This window comes from Oreochromis aureus, linkage group 10 (assembly GCF_013358895.1).
Source record: "Oreochromis aureus strain Israel breed Guangdong linkage group 10, ZZ_aureus, whole genome shotgun sequence".
Classification (NCBI taxonomy): domain Eukaryota; kingdom Metazoa; phylum Chordata; class Actinopteri; order Cichliformes; family Cichlidae; genus Oreochromis; species Oreochromis aureus.
In genome coordinates, this window is record NC_052951.1 from 20022203 (window position 1) to 20044001 (window position 21799).

The 21799-nt window shown below is 40.8% G+C and overlaps 2 protein-coding genes and 1 non-coding gene across 3 annotated transcripts; 1 reads left to right on the top strand and 2 right to left on the bottom strand.

Moving 5' to 3' along the window:
- Window positions 1-4620: 4620 nt before the first annotated feature.
- On the top strand, window positions 4621-17084 carry LOC116317268 (apoptosis-inducing factor 3). The gene is made up of 19 exons (XM_039618164.1): window positions 4621-4636; window positions 4727-4817; window positions 6223-6332; window positions 6564-6673; window positions 6754-6798; window positions 7695-7776; window positions 8060-8172; window positions 8261-8347; window positions 8518-8609; window positions 9099-9229; window positions 9617-9732; window positions 10182-10253; window positions 10979-11042; window positions 11278-11354; window positions 11477-11594; window positions 12048-12146; window positions 12392-12467; window positions 12567-12671; window positions 15632-17084. The coding sequence occupies exons 1-19, from the start codon at window positions 4621-4623 to the stop codon at window positions 15663-15665; spliced, it is 1638 nt and encodes a 545-aa protein (XP_039474098.1). The 3' UTR covers window positions 15666-17084.
- A 2623-nt stretch (window positions 17085-19707) lies between these two features.
- Window positions 19708-21251, bottom strand: c10h17orf97 (chromosome 10 C17orf97 homolog). The gene is made up of 2 exons (XM_039618713.1): window positions 20880-21251; window positions 19708-20213 (listed from the first exon to the last, which is right to left on the bottom strand). Exons 1-2 carry the CDS (start codon window positions 20986-20988, stop codon window positions 19741-19743), a joined length of 582 nt encoding a protein of 193 aa, XP_039474647.1. The 5' UTR covers window positions 20989-21251; the 3' UTR covers window positions 19708-19740.
- A 476-nt stretch (window positions 21252-21727) lies between these two features.
- Window positions 21728-21799, bottom strand: trnaw-cca. Its single transcript has one exon. It is a non-coding gene; the product is annotated as a tRNA-Trp (tRNA).

Consider the following 21799-nt stretch of genomic DNA (forward strand, 5'->3'; position numbering starts at 1 on the left):
ACTTGGCTTTCCTGACCAGTTAACACCCTTTTAATCTTTTAAATTTTAATCTGTTAAATCTTTTATTAGATTTTATTAAATTTATTATTATTTTTTTATTAATTTTACTGTTGTGTTTTGTCTTAGCAGATTTTGTATTTACCTAAATCTCCTAGTCTGTTAGTGCCTCTATCCTGTCTGTGCTAGTGCCTGATTTGTACCCTGTTATTGATTTATGTTGACTCTACATGTTACTGTGAAGCACTTTGGTGTGCCTTCGGGTTTTTAAATGTGCTATATAAATAAAATTGTATTGTATTGTATTGTATCTATCTATCTATCTATCTATCTATCTATCTATCTATCTATCTATCTATCACAGAGCAAACACCACATTACAAAACAGGTAACAAGTTAAGGGAAAAACCTGGAGTCTTGGCCTTAATTACATACATAAACATAGATCTTCAACTAATAATCCCAAATTCTCATAAGGTTTTTAATTGTTATTTTGGCTTGGGGAAAAAAGCGAATTTAAATCCTACAACAAACTGTAACATTAAAGCGATGTAAAAGTAGTTCAGTTAATTATTACAGTTTTTCTCGATTGGTTTGGCTCATTTCCTGAAACCGAGATGACATTCTCAAAATAACATGGACAAATCTCCAAACCACCTTGCAATTGTTCACAACAGAATGTCATTTTCATTGGTTTAATCAAATTGCAAATGCTTTAGTACATGTCTCAAGTGACTCTGTGCTTCTTTTCAAATGATTATGTACAAGTAGCTACAGTTAGCACAATGAGCTCACATTTAGCACATTTTCCAAATAAATAGATCTTGCCGATCTAAACTGATTAGTTGATTTTCAGTGAAATGGTCACTCACTCCAAAACATATCAGCATGGTTTCATTGTGTAAGTCATCATATGCACAATTGTCTGTTCAACTGTCAAAATTAGTCAAAGATATAATACCATGAAAGAATATCTTGGAACATTTGATAAAGTTATGACAGTACTTGACAATCAATCAGGTGAAATTAGAACTAACGAAGGAGCAGTTTCCCACATCTCAGATGATCAGTCAAACAGGTTGTTCAGATACCTGACAGGTGTTGTCTATGATCATGACTGCTGCCAAAAGTATATAGACAGAGCTTGGCCTGGGCCAGTTTCATTTGCAGTGTGAACATGGAAGCACCTCGCCAAGTACAACAGCAACTTCCTGCTCGAGGAAGAGGAGGAAGAAGAAGAGGAAGAGGAGGAGTGAGAATGCGTGGAGGAATAGGGGGAAGAGGCCGAGGAGCACGGAGGCACCATGATGTCCCAGATGAAATCCGGGCCACCCTTATTGACCACGTTATAAACCATCGCCTCACAATGGCAGAGGCAGGTCGCCGAGTGCAGCCTAATGTGCCTCGGTCTACAGTCTCCTCCATCATCCAAACCTTTCGCAGGGAAAACAGGTACAGAACTATGCTATTGAACTATTCAGTGTTGGTGTGTGTGTAGGCCTAGAGTACTGTAATATCGTCATGTGATGTTATATGATACTATAAAATGACAAAGACAAAAAATGGAGAAAATACTGTGAATAGTATTCCAGTCACTGTGCAGTGCATCACACTTCTAGTACCATAAGACAGCAGTACAATTACATTGGCAACTCATTTTGTAACAAATTTACAGTGTTGACCTTTGACTTGTATGTCTAGGATTGGACGACAGCCTCAAGTGGGTGGCAGAAGAAAACTTCTAAATGAACAACAAGAACGAGAAATATGCAACATGGTCATTGCAAATAATGCCATCACACTGAGACAGATTCGTAATGCAATCCTGCTAGACAATGTAATGTTCCAAAATATAAACTCTATCAGCATCTCCACAATAGACCGGTATTGAAGAAACATCAGATGACCATGAAACAGATTTACAGGGTACCATTTGAGAGAAACTCTGACAGAGTGAAAGGGCTGCGGTACCAGTATGTGCATGTAAGTCAACTACTGGTTGTCTATCATTGTAACACTATTACAGTAAGACATGGTTACCACTGTTTTTTTGTTTTATGTTATCCTTTTCACCTTCAGAATCCAGCTTTGTGTGACTAGAGCATTTTGCCTAGAAATTGTCTTCAGTTTTCCACTCCCTGTTTGTACAGTACTTTAGATCCTCCCTGCAGTATCTGTCTCTACTTGACTGATTAGATTTATTTCTATTCTGTTGTAGAGAATAATGGCATTAGAAGGCAACGAAACCCCTCACATCCTAGTGTTCGTTGATGAAGCTGGCTTCAACCTGGCCAAAGGTCGAAGGCGTGGCAGTAACATCATTGGCCACCGAGCCACTGTGGATGTCCCAGGCCAGCGAGGAGCAAATATAACAATGTGTGCCGCTATATCAGAAAGAGGTGTGGCCACACACATTCCCAGTTTAGGGCCCTACAATACACAAAAGCTCCTCAATTTTTGGACCACCTTTATACTGATCTGATCCCAGAAAATGAGAGAGGTGTAGAAGGACCTCAGCTACCACATTATGTCATTGTGTGGGATAATGTGAACTTCCACCATGACACGCATCAGAACCTGGTTCACCACCCATCCCCGGATGCTAATGGAGTTTCTTCCACCTTACTCTCCTTTCCTAAATCCAATTGAGGAGTTTTTTTTCAGCTTGGAGGTGGAGGGTGTATGAGCATCAGGCTCAAGACCAGAGGGCCCTACTGCATGCAATGGATGCTGCATGTGAGGACATCACAGGGGATCAATGTAGGGGATGGTTGAGACATTCACGCCGTTTCTTCCTCGCTGCATCGCACGAGAAAATATCCGTTGCGATGTGGATGAGAATTTATGGCCTGACAGAGAGCAGCGCGTCGATGGTCAGGAGGATGAGGATGGTGGCCAGGAAAGAGAGGGTGACAATGGCGACCACTGAAAATATTACTGTACTATAGTTCTGAAACTTTATTTACAGTATGGTAGGCTAGAGTTTTTTTTTTTGTTTTGTTTTTTTTTTTTGTTTGTGTTTATAACTGTTCACATTTACAGAATCCTGTATATGTTTTCTTTTCACAGTATGTTCTCTAATGTTAACATTTCTTTGTACGAATAAAAATGTTTACAGTTTCCTTGAGTATGAGTGGTTTATTGGAGGCTGATTTTACTGTAAAATCTTTTGGTTTTATTCATAGTGGTATTCTGTTGCTAGACCCTGTGCCTCAGTGACAAAACGTCTAAGCATTTTGACTTGCAGTCCTTAAACAATGCCAAAGGTATAATGCATTTTGGGGGCATTGACTATTTATATGGGAAGGATATTTAGTTTTGACACATGGATAAACTCTTTTGGGAGAGATATGAGCTTTTGCAGGGGATCCATGGTGTTGTGCTAAACCATCCAGGTTATTCTGACAAATGCACTAAATGAATGCACATGTGCCAAGGCAATTGAGAAGGATCTGTGCTATTTTGACTGTACTGACCTTTTATATGGGAAAGGAATCTGCTTTTGAAGCATGGACGAAGAGTTTGGGGAAAGATATTTGATTTTGCTAGTGAGCTATAATGTTGGGCAGCACTGTAAGACTGTTTGGCCAAATGACCTTATGGTTTTGAGAATGTCATCTCGGTTTCAAGAAATGAGCCAAACCAATCGAGAAAAACTGTAACTGCTAGTACAGCATTATGAACTGAGGGTAAGAGCGTGGAGGAAGGGTGGAGAGGGGGGAGACTATCAGACTATCAGATAATAGTGAGACCTGGTATGATGTATGGGTTGAAGATAAACAGCTCAGGTTGGCGCCGTGCGGCTACCTAGAATTCACTGATTTAGTGGAAGTCTCCCAGCAGCCTGAGACTATAGCAGAAAGGTTATGGATGGTTCATTATTACGTGACCCTAACTATACACCCCTACGTGGTTTATAAATCTTGTATGGTGATGATTTATTTTGTGCTTCTGCACCAAGGACAATCTAATCCAACAGCCCTGCAATGAATGCGACTTTTATAAAGTTTTCCAAGAACTGTGATCCCAACAACGTTAAAAAAAAAGTTTTGTGAAAGCCGAGTTGATGACAAACTTGATGTTTGCACCGGATGTTCTTAATGAAATTTCTTGTGGCACATATGGGCTAAAATCTGATAGATGTGCAGCTTCGTGTGTGAATGTGACCACAGTGCCTGACTTCAGTGTTTCTGCTTTAGAGTGAATTATAACCACCTGTGGTTGAGTAAGTGTTGCTTTGTCGCCCCTCCATTCAGCGTTCAGCCTCGTCAGCCTTTCTCTGTGCTGCCGTTGTAAAAAAACAAAAGAGCAGGGTCTCCTTTCTCTGCGACAATACGGCGGCTGAACGTGAGCCGCCACAGTGCCCAAACTCTCCGCTCACTGCCTCACCGAAGACACTTTCCGTGGTGATTAGAGCCAAATCATCTACTTTTCACTGGACCAACTGGGATGCAGGTTGGGGATGGACTGGTTCCCTTGGAAATGGACTCCCATTGTTCAGCTGCTGAGAGGAAAGCAAAGTGACGCGGGACTCAAATAGTTTCCACCTGAGCGTCTGAATAACCTTTAATGTCCCTGGGGTTCGCCTGGGTGTCTGCGAGCTCTTACAGCTGAATCACAGAGATGTCGACCAAGCCGCGTGAGTAGCCTCAGCAGAATAGTGTCTGAAAGTAAACTGATGATCATTCATTTGATGACTCATTTATTTATTTATAATGTGTTTGGGCAGCCCGCGGAGAGCTCACGGACTCTGATTCGGAGAACTCATCAGAGGAGCTGACAGAGGTGGTTTGTCTGGAGTCAGACCTGCAGGATGGACAGTAAGGAGGGGATGGGGAACCTGCAAACATACGCTTGTGTGTTCTAACCAGATAAACAGTTATACCTATAAATTTTAAACTAGTCTCAGTGTGACATCTAAAACATTTGAATGGTTTATAGCAGGGATGTCAAACAAAAGGGACAGGGACCAGAAACGGCCTGGGAAGGAGTCCAATCTATTTGGTTTTTGTTGTTGTTGTTTGTCCTCATAAAAATGGTTAATTTCTGTGAATAAACCCTTTTTTTCTATTATTACTGGTCAGTCTGAGAAATTAGACTTTTTTTCTGTTATTTTCCACATTTATTTCTTAAATTTAAGCTCAAAGAGTCTTGCTGACAGATTTCTTTCTTTGGTAAAGCAGCATTTCTTGGCCTCTCTTTTTCTTAAATTAAGGTATCTCAGGGATTAATGTGTAGTTAACCTTCTTTTCTTTGACAGAAAGGGGAATTTTCCTTGGGGCTGAGCTGTATGTACCCCACAGTGTACAATGCGTTTGACCACAAAAAAACCCCCTTTATTTAGATTATTTAGACACTCTGTGGGGTCTAAATGACAGTGGGGGTCCCTGTAGATGAAAGCTCTGGAGTGAATTTTGAATACAATATATGTCTGTGCCATCTGGTCAAAACTGTAGGTCAGACAGTGAATACCAGCCTCATAACAGTGGGCCAGAGACACTGGGGCTACTGAACCTGTCTAAAACCCAACAATACTACATCAGTTTTAGTGAAAATACTACTAGGACGCCTTGTCATTGATTGTACCCCGTCAAAAACTCCCCAAGGTTGCAATTTTATCAAAAATACAGTCTCTGCTGGGACAGGGGAGGGGTAAGGCATCAACAAAGTGATTACAGTTTATAAGGAGGATAACACGGCCACCTTGTCTCTGTGTCCACGCCCTCTGGCTGAACTGAAGCTCTGGTTTTCAGACTTTTTCTGGCACACCACACTTCAGAATCAGAAAAAGGTTGATGGCCCACAGACTACAGTTTTCATCGGGCACTATTTATTATTTTTTTTAACAAAAAAGCCCAAAGTATTCAAAAAATATTTATGCCCAAAATGGTAACTTTATGTAATTTGATTACATATAAGTTTTTGTGCATAATTTTGTTGTATAAGTTCAATCTAAAACATTACATTTAATCCAATCCGGTCAACTAACTTACTTCATAGGTGTGCATTCAGTTTATACCCATTAATGATGAATTATTTTAATACATAAACCTTTGATTTTATGCATTTCAGGTGCATTTTACTTAAAAAATAATTTTTTCAGTCCAGATAAAGCCATCCCTGCAGACACGATGCTTCCACGGCTGGATGAAAAGACCAAGTCAAAGTGTTCTTATTCTAAAAAATTAAAACCCTGTGTGTGTGTGTGTGTGTCTGTTGTCTCAGGATGATGGAAGTTGAAGTTGGACATCACGGTGTGCTGCTGACGCGCAGCGGGGGTAAATACAGCGCCATTGGGAACCAGTGTACACACTACGGCGCTCCACTTAGCAAAGGTATGAGGACAGGAAGTCTGAAGAGGAGTTTCTGTGACATCACATAGATGTATTTCAGCCTTGAGTCAAGTCTGGGCGCTTGTGTGGGCAGAAAAGTGCCATTAAAGCAAATTCACCTTGTCTGTGCACACTGTAAGGTATCAGACTGGTCTGAGCTTCATATTTGTTTCTTATGTTTTAATAATTTGTCTTCATCTTGTATTTTTTGTGTGCGCATCTTTGTGTGTTCAGGTTTTATTTCAGGGAACAGAGTGCGCTGCCCGTGGCACGGCTCCTGCTTCAATGTCCACACAGGCGATCTAGAGGAATACCCGGGCATCGACTGTCTACCTTGCCACAAAGTATGAACCAGAGAGACAGATTGAGATAAAGCTTATGAGCACATTTGCTGTTGTTTAAATGTTTTTTTTTTCTTTTGAAGGTCCATATTCAAAACAGCAAAGTGTATGTGTCCATAAATAAAAAGGTAAGTAGGTTATCTTTTCTGTTTTAGTAATATGAGGCCATTTTAATCTCCTGGTATAGATCTCTTCAGCAAGGAAAGAAGGCCATATACAACTAATTCTGAAAACCTTTGTCACTGAACACAGCTCACTGCTGCATCCATAAACACTGGTTAAAACCCAGCTACAGAAAGAAAGAGAGAATTGAGGTTGTGTGAGACCAAAGGATAATAAAGGGGAAAGGCCGGGTGAGGCAGCCCTAGGAAGTGAAATGAAGAGGCTGAAGTTATTGCCAGGGAGTAACTGTTGGAGGGAGAACTGGGATTTTTATAGTGGAGGCGATAAACACCAGTTGATGACCTGACTCCAACATACCAGACTCCTGGTACTCCTGCAACCCAAATCTGTGACCCACTGAAACAATTGGCACATTACAAAACTGAATACAACAAAAGAGGTCCTTTGCAGCTGAAAACACAGATTAATCAAGAATGGGGAGCATATTGCTTTAAAAACTAAAACAGTTGGGCCTCAAACACTTATCATTTTGTTTTTTTTAAAAGAGGCGACGCTACAAAGTGGGATTTCCCTGCTTTTTTAAGTGTGACGTGTCAAAAAATTCATACTGAGCACATTTTAACAACATTAAAACATCAAGATTTATCTTTTTAGTTCAACACTGACACAAACGCTTACATTTTACTTTGATTCACATTTTTGGAAACTGGTTTGTAGCTGAAAGCTGCAATGTGAACAAATGCACTGAGTGGCTGGCTGATTTGAACAGGTGGGCCTAAGAAAGCAACCGTGAGTGTATTTTTAGGCAACTGAAATAATATCCCATGTATAATTTTCTGTTTGTAAATATCACTGTTGGTACCTACTGATGACCTGGCCATGTGTTTGATCCATGATTCAGACTCTCAGGCAGGAGAAAAGGATAAAGCGTATGGGCACTGCAGTGCCAGGAGTTACTCACACTGTTCTGCTGCTGGGAGGAGGTGAGTGTGGACCAATATGTGTGTGTGGTTGTGTGGCTTCAATAGGGCACTTAACTGGCATCTTCAACTATGTCCTCTCAACAAATAAGTAAATATAACAATTTTGCCTTGGGATTTGAGTAAATGTGTCAGGAAAATAAGATTCTTCTCTGATCTTGCAAAAAAGTACATGTATGCTGTACATGAATACGTGCAGGTATTAGACTGAGTTCCTTCTAATTTGCTTCCTTTGTGTGTGTGTGTGTGTGTGTGTGTGATTGTGTGTTGTTTTGTGTAAGTGCAGGAGCCGCGTCACTCATCTGTGCTGAGACGCTGCGGCAGGAAAACTTTGGTGGCAGGATCATCATGGTGACCAGAGAAGACCTCCTACCTTACGACAAAACGCGACTGAGCAAGGTTCTGCACAGCGAATAACTCGACACAAACACATGAAAGTCTCTTTATGAATTTTCTTCACTTCACTGGAGTTTCGCTGATGTCACAGGTGATGAACGTGGAGAGCGACAGCATCCTGATGAGGAGGATGGAGTTTTTCCATCAGTATGACATAGAGGTGTGGCTCAGGAAAGAAGTGAGTACTTCCTGTATGACAACATCCTGCATGTGCTTTCATCTGTGTTTTATCTCATAGACATTGTGACTTTGAGGTAAATCTTCTTCCGGACAGCAACACATGTGGGAATGACTTGGTATCTATGTGATTGAGTCATGCTTTGAAACTGGCTACTGATGTGTTTGCAGGCGCTTTCCGTGGACACAGACAAGAAGACGGTCACATTTGATGATGGTTCAGTCCAGAGCTACGACCAAGTCCTCATCTCAACTGGCTGCAGGTACAGACAACCTCACAAGTATGTGTACAAACATTTCTCATGAAACTGGCTCCAGCCTAAACCCCTTTTCTGGCCTCAGGCAGGCACCAATTATTCCCCAACTGAAATATTATTGTTAATGTCCTCTCAGTTTTATCATATATTTTTAAGTCTGCACATTTGATGGAAATGTTTAAATAAGAAATAAAATATAATTTACTTTTACGATAAAACTAAGGAGACTTTATTAAACTGAGTCTCAGAGCAACAACAGCTTTTCTGAAAAAGCTGGGTTGCTGTATAAAAGGTACCTAAAACAGCATGCAGAGGTCTGCAAATCTCATAAACCCACAGTAGAAGATAGAAAACACATCGAATGTTTAAAACGAGAAAATTTACCACTTTAAGATATAATTAGTCATTTCAAAAAATCTGAGAAAGGATCATGGTTCCTGTTGTGGAGCATCCACTTTACAACAGAGTGAGTTGCTTCTGATCCCTGTCCTTTAGAGCAAAGGGTCTGGATGTTCCCGGCATGAACTTGGGGAATATCAAGATGTTGGAGACGCCAGAGGACGCCCGGCAAATCCACGCAGCCTGTACGGGCTCCAATGTTGTCCTCGTGGGAACCTCATTTGTTGGTACTGATTACTATGGTTACTATGTGCACATTTGTATTGCCTGGATTTGTGTAGAAAACAAAGCTAGTGGAATTATATGCTTTAACTGTGAAAACTTCGTTTTTTCCTGTCTTCCCTATTTTTAAATAGACCCAAAAGCCTACAAAAGAGAGGAAAATAAAAAATTTAATTTACAGCGTCAACACCTTTTAGCTTTATTTTTCTCTTTTTCTTTGTCTTTTTGTTCGCATCATATGTCAAATATCAAGTGAAATATACTTTTATGTCGGACACCCTTTTTATGAACCTTTAGCAGTTTCAAGGTCAAAGAGGTGATCAAAACCTTTCTTCAGTTCATTATTCACACTGATATTCGCTCCAGCAACTACAATTACATGTTGCTTTCAGGGATGGAGGTGGCATCTTACTTGACAGACAAAGCCTCCAGTATCACAGTGATAGGCAGCAGTGAGATGCCGTACCAAAATACGCTGGGTCCTGAAATCGGCAAACTCACCATGACGGTAAGAAAGATGAAGAGATGGAGATCAGAATCAGAATCAGAATCAGAATCGTGTTTATTGGCCAAGTATATGTGCAGACAAATACAAGGAATTTGGTTCCGGTAGATGGTGGCTCTCGAGCACAGCAATGTAAATCACACACAGACACACACACACACCCACGTATCTATATATACATTACACATGCATACACATACATACACAAAGCTGTGTAAACCAACTATAAATAACTAATCTAAACGTATATACATAAAATACAGAAATGAAATGAGGTGGAATGAATACTACAGAATGTACATAAGGTGCAGTTGCAGTCTGGCAGTGGGAGCAGTGTGACAGTTCAACTGTTTAGAAGGGAGATGGCGAGGGGAAAGAGATGTACGTATTATACCCTGACAGTAGTTCATCTCCAGCTCACGTGTTTGTTGTTCAAACTCTTGTTTCTGTAGATGCTGATTGACAGAAATGTGAAATTCTACATGAATGATAACGTGACGGAGGTCCGAGGTGTGAATGGCAAGGTAAAGTGAGGAGATAAACTTCATTCCAGTGTCACGATTTGCACTGGCAGAACATGTGGAGGGAGGAAGAGGACCCAAATGCAGACACTTGGAACAAAACTATAATTTAACAAAAGGCGAGCCGTTTATTTGTGGCTGGGAAAAGGTACAAAACAAAAGGCAGATGCACACTGAGGCAAAACTAGAACTAAACTGGGAAAAACTAAATGCTAAACACAACAGACAAAGAACAAAAGCTTGAACATGATAAAAACATGACGAGAACTCAACAGACGACCTGACAAGGAATCAATCAAGTGGAAACACATGGGTGACAGCTGATTAGAATGAACATACTGACGCCACAGGGGAAGTGAAACTAAACACAACGAACATGGGACACCAGACCTCTTCAAAATAAAACAGGAAACATATTGAGAAGCAGACATGAAACACATGAAGACCGACGGAGACTTAAACACAGGAGTGAAGGCACAAGGGAAATCTAATAAACAATGAACTATAACAGGGCAACATAGGCAAAAAGAAATGGACTTAGATAAGCTAATGAACTTAAACATAAACCATAAACATCAAAATATATTAAGACTCAAAACGCTGGGTCAAATGGCCCAGGATCGTGACACCTAGTTTCAGATGAGAACATCAGCACGGTTTTATCTTCAGTAATGAAAAAAATTACTAACACTGAGTTCTTCCTGTCACGTTCTGGTTTTTTCCTCAAGGTGAAGGAGGTTGTGCTGAAAAGTGGAAAAGTCATCCCAGCTGAAGTTTTGATTGTAGGTATTGGTAAGTGGAAACATTTCAGAGTCTTTTATGAGTCTTTTATTAAGCAACACAGAATTCTTGAAAGCTTTTATAGTCAGTATATGTATATATTCACTTATATTACTGTTGCCAGCATATTGTAAATATGTCTGATGTTAATGTTAAACGAGTTGTTACAATTGTATAAATTTTCCTAAATGACACAAATAACTGAGTGAAATGACCTGATTAACTGCTCCTATTTTTCCTCCACTAGGCACCATGCCGAACTCAGAGTACCTAAAGGACAGTAAAATACAGATGACCTCAAAAAACTTTGTAAAAGTCGACAAGGTAGGCTAATGGTCAGTGGTTCACCCGATTATCTACAGCACATAAGCCCGACTCGTACTTTTTCCCCAAACCTGTGCTTTGGACCGCTGATCATCAGTTCTCTGTGTGTATCCCTCCTGCAGTACATGCGCACCAATGTCCCCGATGTCTTCTGTGGTGGTGATCTGGCCATGTTCCCACTGGCCATGGCTAAAAACAAGATGGTTAACATCGGACACTGGCAGATGGCACAAGCACAGGGTAAAGCAGGAAACATATAAGCCTAACTGGAAAGATTCACAAAGAGACTTTGATGCACAAAATCAATGTTTGACATTTACCATGGGAAGCACAAAAGCTGGTAAAATGTCATCTATCGGAAACAGGATTAAATTCACGAGAATTCTGGGTAAATTTATATTACTTAAAGCTCTAAAACTGACATCAACCTTGTTACACACCTTACCTTTGCTCTCTCCTTCAAGCTGGAGTGTTTACTAAACATTCTGATGAATACAAAAAATAACAAATTAAATATAAATTTGCATATATACATTTTAATTTGTATCACTTTTGCTATTGCTTAAAAAATTGTTGTGCTATTCATTCATGGTCTCAAAAGCTCATGTATAAAATATGACACACTGGGTGTCACAGGGTAAAATCCCATATATGTCATTTACATGTTAAACAAACTTTTTTGTGTGTGTTAAGGGAGGATAGTAGCTCTGAACATGCTAAACAAAACAACTGAACTGAACTCAGTCCCTTTCTACTGGACCGTCCTTGTGGGTAAGACCATCCGATACACAGGTGGGTATACACACACACACACACACACACACACGTAAATATTTACTGGCACACAAAAAATCAGATGTCTTATTATTATTATTCATGTGAAGTTATTACATCTTTCTTTTCAGTCTTTGCCATCCAAACTGTTTATTTTACTGCTTCAAAAAACTATTTAGACAGACATTGTAGATAAACCCTCTGTGATAGATTTCACATGTTTCTGCATGCTGTTGTTAAATGTTTGCTTTGGCTGTGTGCAGGCTACGGGGAGGGATACACTGAGCTCGTGATAAAAGGAAAGTTTGAGGACAGGAAGTTCCTCGCATTGTACATCAAGTAAGTTATTGTTAAAACTGTATTCAACTGTGATAGAAAAAATGTAACCAATAAATAAATACCCAGATGTGTATGTTTGGAATGTTTTTTTTCCTGTAGGGATGATGAGGTCATAGCAGCAGCTGGCCTGAACTTTGATCCAGCAGTGTCCGCAGTAGCTGAGAGACTCGCAACAGGAAAAGTCATCACAAAAAAAGAGGCCCAGTATGTAAAATCATTCTGTTTATTTTACACTTTGCTTCTATATTCCCATCTTCTGATTATTTTAGTCAAACTGAATCTGAACAACATGACTCCAGAGAGACATGTAGGGACATTTATTTTTGTGAAAAATGAGCCATGTTTCTTACCTAGAGGTTGGTGGAGTCCAAAAAAAGATCTAACAGAGTTTCATTGTTTAAGTTAGAGACCACAGGTGGTCAGGAACATGACTTCAAAGCTGTTTTGACACATGATGTCCAGACATTGTTCGGATAATCAGGCCAGGAACTTGTTTCAAGCTGTCCTTTCTTACACGTAGCACTCAAAAGAGATTCAGACAAGTTCTAACCACACAAATACTCCTTTTGTCTCTGGTGATGGCTGGGATCTGGGTAGAACATGCATGCTTCTCACATGGTAAAAATGGTAAATGGCCTGTATTTGTATAGCGCTTTACTTAGTCCCTAACGACCCCAAAGTGCTTTACACTACATTCAGTCATTCACCCATTCACACACACACATTCACACACTGGTGATGGCAAGCTACATTGTAGCCACAGCTGCCCTGGGGCGCACTGACAGAGGCTGGTAAAGAGGCTCAATCAAACTTTTCATAGGCTTTGTAAAAATCTCAGATCACTAAAATTTGAAAACAATTTTTCATGGCATCATTAGAGAAGTCCCTGCATAGGTCTGCATAGGTCAGCGTCTTTTTTGCCCTTGATATCTTCTTGTTTTGAAACCAAACATGATGAATGAGGTGACTAAGAAATATGGAACACATTTGTTAGCTAGCAGCATCTTAATTTCAAAATACAGCATATCCTGTTTTACGCTAATGGAGACCATGTTATTGTTTTCAATGGGACTTTAAATGAGTGAGAAAGAACCCAAACTCATCAGAAAAAATGTTTCTTGAGACCCTGGAAATTTAGGCAGAGGGTTACTTTCCCATAGACTCCCATACAATTCAATGCAATTTGTCTTCCTTTCACTGCCAGTGGATTTGCTCCCCTGGTGACCACCCACATAGCAGACAGGTCTGGCCTGGATCTGGTGTCAAGCCGGCACTGCTGGCTGACTTCTGGCATGATACGTGGTATGTCATCCAGATATGGGCCAGGCCTTGCGTAGATGGCACTGTTTATGTGATGGGATGCCATATCTGGCTCGATTATGGTTTGGTTTATGTGGCCCAGGCTTATAGAAAACAGGTCTTCCCCGGATCAGGCATCAAGCTGGCACTTCTGACTGACTGGTGACATGGCAGGGTGTATGTCAACCAGATGTGGGCCAGGTCTGGCAATGATGGTAATATTTATGTTCCTATTTTCCTATTTTAGTTAGAAGAACCAAATGCCATGTTGCAATACTATACTGCTATGGTAGCCAACGTTTCAATTGCAGGTTTGACAGGTTTGTGAGCGTACACTTTATCCAAAACCTAGTGAGGATTTACTCAAGTTTACCACTGGGTGGTTGTAGCTCAGGAGGTAGCACAGGGCACCTACTGATCAGAAGGTTAGTAGTTCAATTCCTGGCTCCTCCAGTCTGCATGTCAAGTATGAATGTAGTTAGGAAGCACTCAGTTTAGAGGGATTGGGTGAATGTATAAGAATCATTCACTTTCTGAACAGAGTTTTGTCATATTACTTTTGCACTATTATGTTCAGGCACATGTTGTTATTACATGGCTTGATTAAGGTACACATTAGGCTTACATCTGGGGCCAGAGCTGAAACTGTTCTGGGCCAGCACAGGGCCAGCTCGGTGTCTGCAACTGGCGTTGTACTGGCCCATGTGTGGGCCACCTCTGGCAAACCTGATCTGGGCCACCAAAGGGCCGTCATTCTTTGCAGTATGTGGGCCATGTGTAAGCACATTGTGTGGGCCAGATCCGGGCCATACCAATTTTGCTATGTGGGCATTAGAAACACTGGAAGCTATATCCATTCGTATATCCTATATCTATATCCTGGTCTGTTCTCATATTGGTACATTTAGCTGATGGGTTCAAGATATCCGTATTGTCACATGTTGAAAAGTTTAAGTGTGGTTCAACTAACTTCTTCTTTTAGATAGTGACACGTTTATTGTCATTTTGCCTCTGTACAACACCACAGTGTATTTAAATTAAATAATCAGCATGTAAATGCAGACTTTCTGACCTGCTTGTTGTAAACCCTCTGTTTCCATTCATGGTAAATGGTAAATGGCCTGTATTTGTATAGCGCTTTTACTAGCCCGCCTAAGGATTTTACATACCCAGTCATCCACCATTCACACACACATTCACACACTGGTGGAGGCAATAGTTGTAGCCACAGCTGCCCTGGGGCAGACTGACAGAAGCGAGGCTGCCATATCGCGCCATCGGCCCTTCTGGCCAACACCAGAAGGCGTCTCTTGATTGTTGACCATAACAATGATACCTCCCGAAAAGTATTCTTGACTTTTAAATGCTGAATGTTGTGAAGTTGCTTTACATAACCTCCGTCATCCTGCACTTACAGTTTTAAGAATGAGTTAGAATGGTCATTCAGCCACTCCTATTTTTTTTTCCTCTCAGGTTTGCTTTGGTTTTTCAATCTAATGATGACTCACTCGCTCACTTGCTTTGGTATCTCATATTGGGAGTTCTAGTAAAACGTTGTTTCTGCTTAATTTCTGAATGAATAGCAAGAGAACAGACCTTCAAGGTCATGAAAGCACCTGACAGTCATCTGTCCAATTAACTTTGAGCCTCTGAAAGAAAGGGAGCTATGTATAAAAAAGGTTTTAAAAATGGATGTATCTATTGCAATACTTTTGTTAAACATCTTGAATTAAAGCTGAAAGTCAGCACATCGCATGGTGATTGATTTAAAATCCACTGTGCTAGTGAATGGAGGCAGAATTACACAAGATAAGTGGAAATCCACATAAAACCATTTTTTCAAATATTTTTCCTCTCTCTGACAGATCAGACGACCTGAGCTGGCTGCAGCTGTCCTGATATTCAGCTCCTTACACTCGTCTGTCCAATGTTAGGTCCTCCGTGTGTCTCTTCTTCAGCACGGCTCACGAAAAGGACCAGGGGGAGTTTGGAGACGTGGACTGAAATTTTTCAGTCGGAAGAGACAAACTTCACTTGCGGAGGGAAAGAGCACCAAACACAGTGAAAGCTGCAGTAACAGCTCAGCATCTAATACGGGCTGTGTGGAAGTGCATACTATGCATTCAGTGTTCATGTGAGGGGGAGTCCAAATGTCAACAACAGATACCTCAAAAAGATGCAGCTTATAGGTCTTCTTTTTTAAATCTATTTTTTTTTGTCATTAATTTAACAGATTTTTTTTTTTTTTAATTTCAGGGATTTATGTCTCCAGGAGTGTTTCAGTAACAGTCCAGAGACATCGCCGTTTAAGATGCCTCAGTATGTTCTCTGCTGTTAGTGTTTAAAGCTGACTTTTACTTGGATGGGGCAGCTGGAAAAACATAAGTGACCTTAATGCCCACTGCATCCGCATTTGTGGTCCGGTCAGTGAGTCGGAGAGGGGGGGGATTAGGAAAACAGAGGCAGCAGTGTTCAGCTCTTTGAAACAGAGATGCTGAAACAGGCAATGGTAACAAAACACACCAACAGCAAACAATAGGCCTGCAGCAAACGACGAACAAAAGCACTGCACAACAGAAATGCTGCGTTTCTCTCTCTCCCCCTGCCTCAATCGCTCTGCTGCTATCTTTAATTCACACCTCAGCTTTTACTGTTCGCTCTCAGCAGGATGCCTCAGTTCACCCAGGACCTTTCAGGGCCAGTTCCAGTTAGTAGTACCAGTACCAGTAGTGATATTTTAGGTGGTAGTAGGTGGTAATGGCTTTTTTTCTCTCTGTACTAATGTTGCATGTCAAAGATTTAGGGTTTTTTTCTTTGCAAAGGGCAGGCTAAACGTTTTTTTTTTATTAGCATTTGAATTGAAACTTGTTGCCTGCCATTTTAATAAAATCGAAGCTCTTATCTTATGTAAGAGAAAAAAAATTGGCTAATGGTGCAAACTAAATACAATGAAAATCAAGATCTGGTGATGCAGGGAAAAAATGGCTAATTCTACAGATAATTAAGGATAGAGCAGGTGTATTGCATTGCACAACAGATGACTGACTCCTGTGATATTCATGTTACCTCATTTCTGTGTGAACAATGCATTTACAGTATAATGCTGTAAATTCACAGGAACCCAGTCACTCTGTAACAGCAAGTAATCTATGATATCCTCGGTATAAGAACGTTATTAGATTTGTTCTCTTGAGGTGACAAGAAGAAGACACATTGATGAGCATCATCAGCCCTCTTGTTAGTAACAGCGTTGTTATTAATTCAAAGTGATTCTTGATGCCAAGAGTAAGAATAAAAGTGAAGTACTTGTCATTTAAACTTTTTTGTCTTGTGTTTAACTTTGAATTAAAAAAAACCCTCAGGCATATCAGTTTTGTCTCTGTTGTATTTAGTGACTCATGAGAACATATGATTCACTCAGAGAGGGACTGTTCTGACATCTATTGTCCACCAGTGGTAGTGTTCGTACACAGAGTGGACAGAAACAGGAAGTAATCTGTCCCACTTCATAAATGTACACCTATAATTACAGTTATAGGTGTACAGTTAAGTGATTTGAAGGACATTTAAGATGTTGTATGTTACTGCATTTGCTCATCAAACATCTTAGAGACAGTAAAAAATCTATAGCATAAAGAGCCTTAAGCTGCATCCACACATGAAGTGATTTTGAGTTTTGTGGTGACCAGAAACCTTTGAAAGTCAATGAAACTTGACAGCGATTGCAGGTTTTAAGAAACCCCCCCCACTATTGACACAAAGTGGGCGTGTCCCGAGATGAACACTATGCAAGTGAAGGTGATAGCACAGGATACCTATGACACACATATGACAGGGTAGTAAAGAACATTAGATCAAGGGTGTCAAACATAAGGCCCGCGGGCCAGGATCAGATCAGTAAAGACTCTAATTTGGCCCACTAGACATCTCAGGAACTATAGAAATGTATGTTTTTTACAATGAGGCTACAGTTAAAAAATTAAATACATAAACAATCAAATAAATTAAGGACATTTTCTGCGAATTAACAGAAATTTTCTATTTCATCAATATAGCACAGTCTGGGCAATGAGCTAGTTCAACTTTTTACATGTTTATTTATCATAAAGCCCAAACAGTAGTGTTGACAGATTTCGTTCTTTATCATTTAGAAAAACTAAGATTTAATGTTGGAACTACACTACTTTTTTCATATAATAAGATGTATCAGGGATTAAATGTCTTGTTAAACGTCTTCGCACAAAGGGGAGTGTCTGGCCCACTTATGGTCAAATTGGTCTGTATGTGATGCAACATGCAAAATCAGTTTGACATCCTTTCATTAGAGGACTGACATATGACAGGGTAGTAGATACATTATATGGTTACCTAGGCAACCACAGCCTGAATGTCTGCTAGTAGCCAAACATCTGTGTCAAAGTGAGGCTTTACAGACAAACTGCTTCCTGTGTGGACGGGGACACATCATACTATAATTAGTATATGCATATGTATGGATGTATGTTTGCATGTTACCTATTTCCTCCTGGGGGAGTGGAGCAATCTTAATGAAACTTTGCATAAACATTGCTTAGGGAACTGCAAGTGCCAGCATCTATTATGCATATACAAACATTTTATGCAAATCACATATACTGTTAAAAAAAATTAAATCAAAACTTTTTATTTAGATTACAGCATCAACTCAATTAAACTTCTAGAATATTGATCTGTTCAATTAAGTAATTGAAGGGGTTGTTAATATGTTTCAGCTGCTTTGACGAAATTAACAGCAGGTGGACTAGAGGGACAACAATGAGACAAGCCCCAAAACAGGAATGATTTTACAGGTGGAGGCCACTAACATTTTTTTCCCTCTTCTTCCCATCTTTTCTGATTTTTTTTTCAGTAGTTTGGCATTTGGCTAGGGCAGGGGTGGGCAATCTCAGTCCACGAGGGCCGGTGTCCCTGCAGGTTTTAGATCTCACCTTGGGTCAACACACCTGAATCACATGATCAGTTCGTTACCAGGCCTCTGGAGAACTTCAGGACATGTTGAGGAGCTAATTTACCCATTTAAATCAGCTGTGTTGGTTCGAGGACACATCTAAAACCTGCAGGGACACCGTCCCTCGTGGACTGAGATTTCCCACCCCTGGGCTAGGGTCAGTATCACTACTGGTATCATGAGGCAATACCTGGACATTTCACAGTTCAACAAGCACTGAATGGAAAGTTGGATTAGAAAGGTGTGTCACAACATCACAGTGTCATACTATAATCATCATAGTTTATATATGTATGTATATTTGTATGATCTTTGTCTCCTGCGTGTAGCGTGGTGATTTGCTTGTCTGCATAATTGTGGCTATAAAGTTAAAATGTGATAAACACACGCCCACTGCCATTTATCAGTAAGGAATTTAGTGTTACACAGTTAACAGTTTAGAGGAGCAACAAAGAAGAAGAGAGAAATAATGAGTTCAGGACTTTGCACATTAAATTGTTGCTCCATCGTGTCAGCAACAAGCTTTTTACTGTGTTTACTGCATTGTGCTTAGTCTGACAGCAGAGCAGCGCTTTGTTACAGTCACATTGCCACCCCCTCTCTGCTGGACATCTTTCTTTGTGTTTCTCATGCTGTAATGGATTAGCCCTCCTTCACTTCACTGACAGATGTGAGCTGGGTTCATGTTATGTGATCCCGACCGGGTTTTTGCCCTGAAAGATCAACTTAACTTCTTAAGGTGTGCTCAGCAGGAGGCATTCTTGTCCTCGTGAAAGCTGTGGCATTGTGGTTATGTACTTTGAACCTAAGCATTTCTGTTGGGCGTTTTAAAGGGTGTTCAGTTGCTCAGTTTCTCTTTGGTCCAGTGTCTTAACAGCACCCTAGGATCTTTACTTTGTGTCTCACACTGCATAAATCTATTTTAAACTGTGAACAAATAAATCCTGAGGCCTCTAACAGCATAAGGCTCTCTTTTGCTTCTTTAATTCAGTGTCTGCTCAGCTGCAGTAATGACGCAGCCTCCTGCTGGTCACATTCAGCTGGAACCTTTTTCTCTTTAGGAAAAGTCTGTCTTAAGGGTTTCTTTAACAGAGCCTCTCTGTGTGCGATGTACCGCTGCCGCCTGTTGGCCCTGTATTGCTCCAGTCTCTTTGCCTCCGCCTGGGGATCCTGCAGCACTCCCTCCCACCGCAGGCTGAGAGTCTGAGCTGGGACAGAGTGCTGCAGGACAGTGAGCTCCTTCACGTATCCCTGAGCAGTATCTCCACTTCCATCGCTTTTATGGTTCTCTGTCAGCGTGGCCGGAGAGTCCTTGTGGTGTTTTTTCCTCTGTCGTTCTCTGTTCGTCTTAGTGGAGGCTCTGAGCTTGGGAACCTGGTCTTGGGACTGACCCGTACTCTGAGGAGGCAGCAGGGCCAGCGGCAAGATCTCAGGAGGCAAAGATACAGCCAGAAGTTTCTCTGTAGGGAAGCATCATAAACATGTAGGGAAACTAGCAAACAAAGCTGAGGCCTCCGATTACTAATGACTTCCTATGGAGATTAAGGACTTTTGGCTTGGGTTACAGTAGAGAGCTATAATAGGTTAATGAGGAGGCACGGGGTTGATTCTCTAACGACCTATTCAAGTGATTTGAGGGATGAAACATGAGGGTCAGATGTTTTTCCATGCCTCTTCTTTTTTTTTTCTCTGCAGCACGACCAATAATAAATCCATGCTGTGCTGTGAGAGAGTTTCAAGAGCTTTTTATTAGGTCACAGTTTATCATTTCAGAATGGTTTCTGTACTAGCTGGTAGCATGGACTCCATCAGAAACATGCATTTCATGGTCTGCTTCCAATATCCTTTCAATAACAAAAAATGTGGCGCTGTAATTTAATTTCCTCTCGTCTAACGTGCCCTCGAGGCACAAATCTCATTTTCAGTGCTTAATAGTTCAGCACGAGGAGTTCATTTTTCCAGATTTTAAGGCTGGTTTGTCTTTGATTCAGAGATAGGCAGGTAGATCCATCACATATTCTTTTCATAAACTTTCAGTGTAGGGATTTTACTAGCTAAGGGAAAATACATAATATTATGTATGGATCAGAATATGAGTTCCACTGATAAAAAAGAGAATAAAATACCTGCATTTTCTAAGGCACAGGTGGAAACAGTGCCTTTGTTTCTTTTCTTCTTTGTCCGTTCAGAGCTCATGGGGGACTGAAGGAGCTTGCCGGGCTTGTCTTCCGGCATGCTGGTGTTTCAGTGCCGATGAGTAGGTCTGCTCACGCCAAACCAACTGATTAACAGGATAAAATGCTTCTTAGATTATTCCTCTTACTCATTGCAGGCAAGAAACCTCGGTGGAAACAAGCAGCCTGTCAGCAGCTGCCCTTCAATCTAGTCGTTTAAAATAAATACGTTTTCTACAAAAGGGGGGAGAGGGGCTAAGTGCTGCGAGCTGCAGCGCTACCTTTTGTGCTCCACAATCACGCTACACCGCCAAGTTGCCAAGTGACGCCTCTCCATGGCAACAGGACACACCTTCCCAGAGAAGAACGTCTCCGGGTCTCGTCGACACGTCAAACGAAGTAAGCCGAATTCGAGCTGCACGGTTCGGCTTTGCTCTGTGATCCTGACCGTGCTGCCAGCTGCCAGTGAATCAATCACTTTGGCAATGAAGACATTTTAGAAACAGAAGGATGAACCTCATAGGCTTTATTTGTTTAGCTGTTTTTATCTGACGCATTAACTTTGCTGTTGATTTGGAAACCACGAGAAAATTGACGGTATCACGGGAAATCATGAGAAAGTTCATATTAAATAACACGTCTTATTTTTTTCTTTAGGGGAATACGGTGACTTCGATAAAGCGCGAATAGGAAACCGGTGACAGACAGATATTCTGTATTTTAAATAGGTACGCTGTATATAATCAATTTACTACATGTACATTATAAATAATGTGAGTGTTGCGGAGGGTTAAAGTAGTTGACCCCGACGTGATTTGAACACGCAACCTTCTGATCTGGAGTCAGACGCGCTACCGTTGCGCCACGAGGTC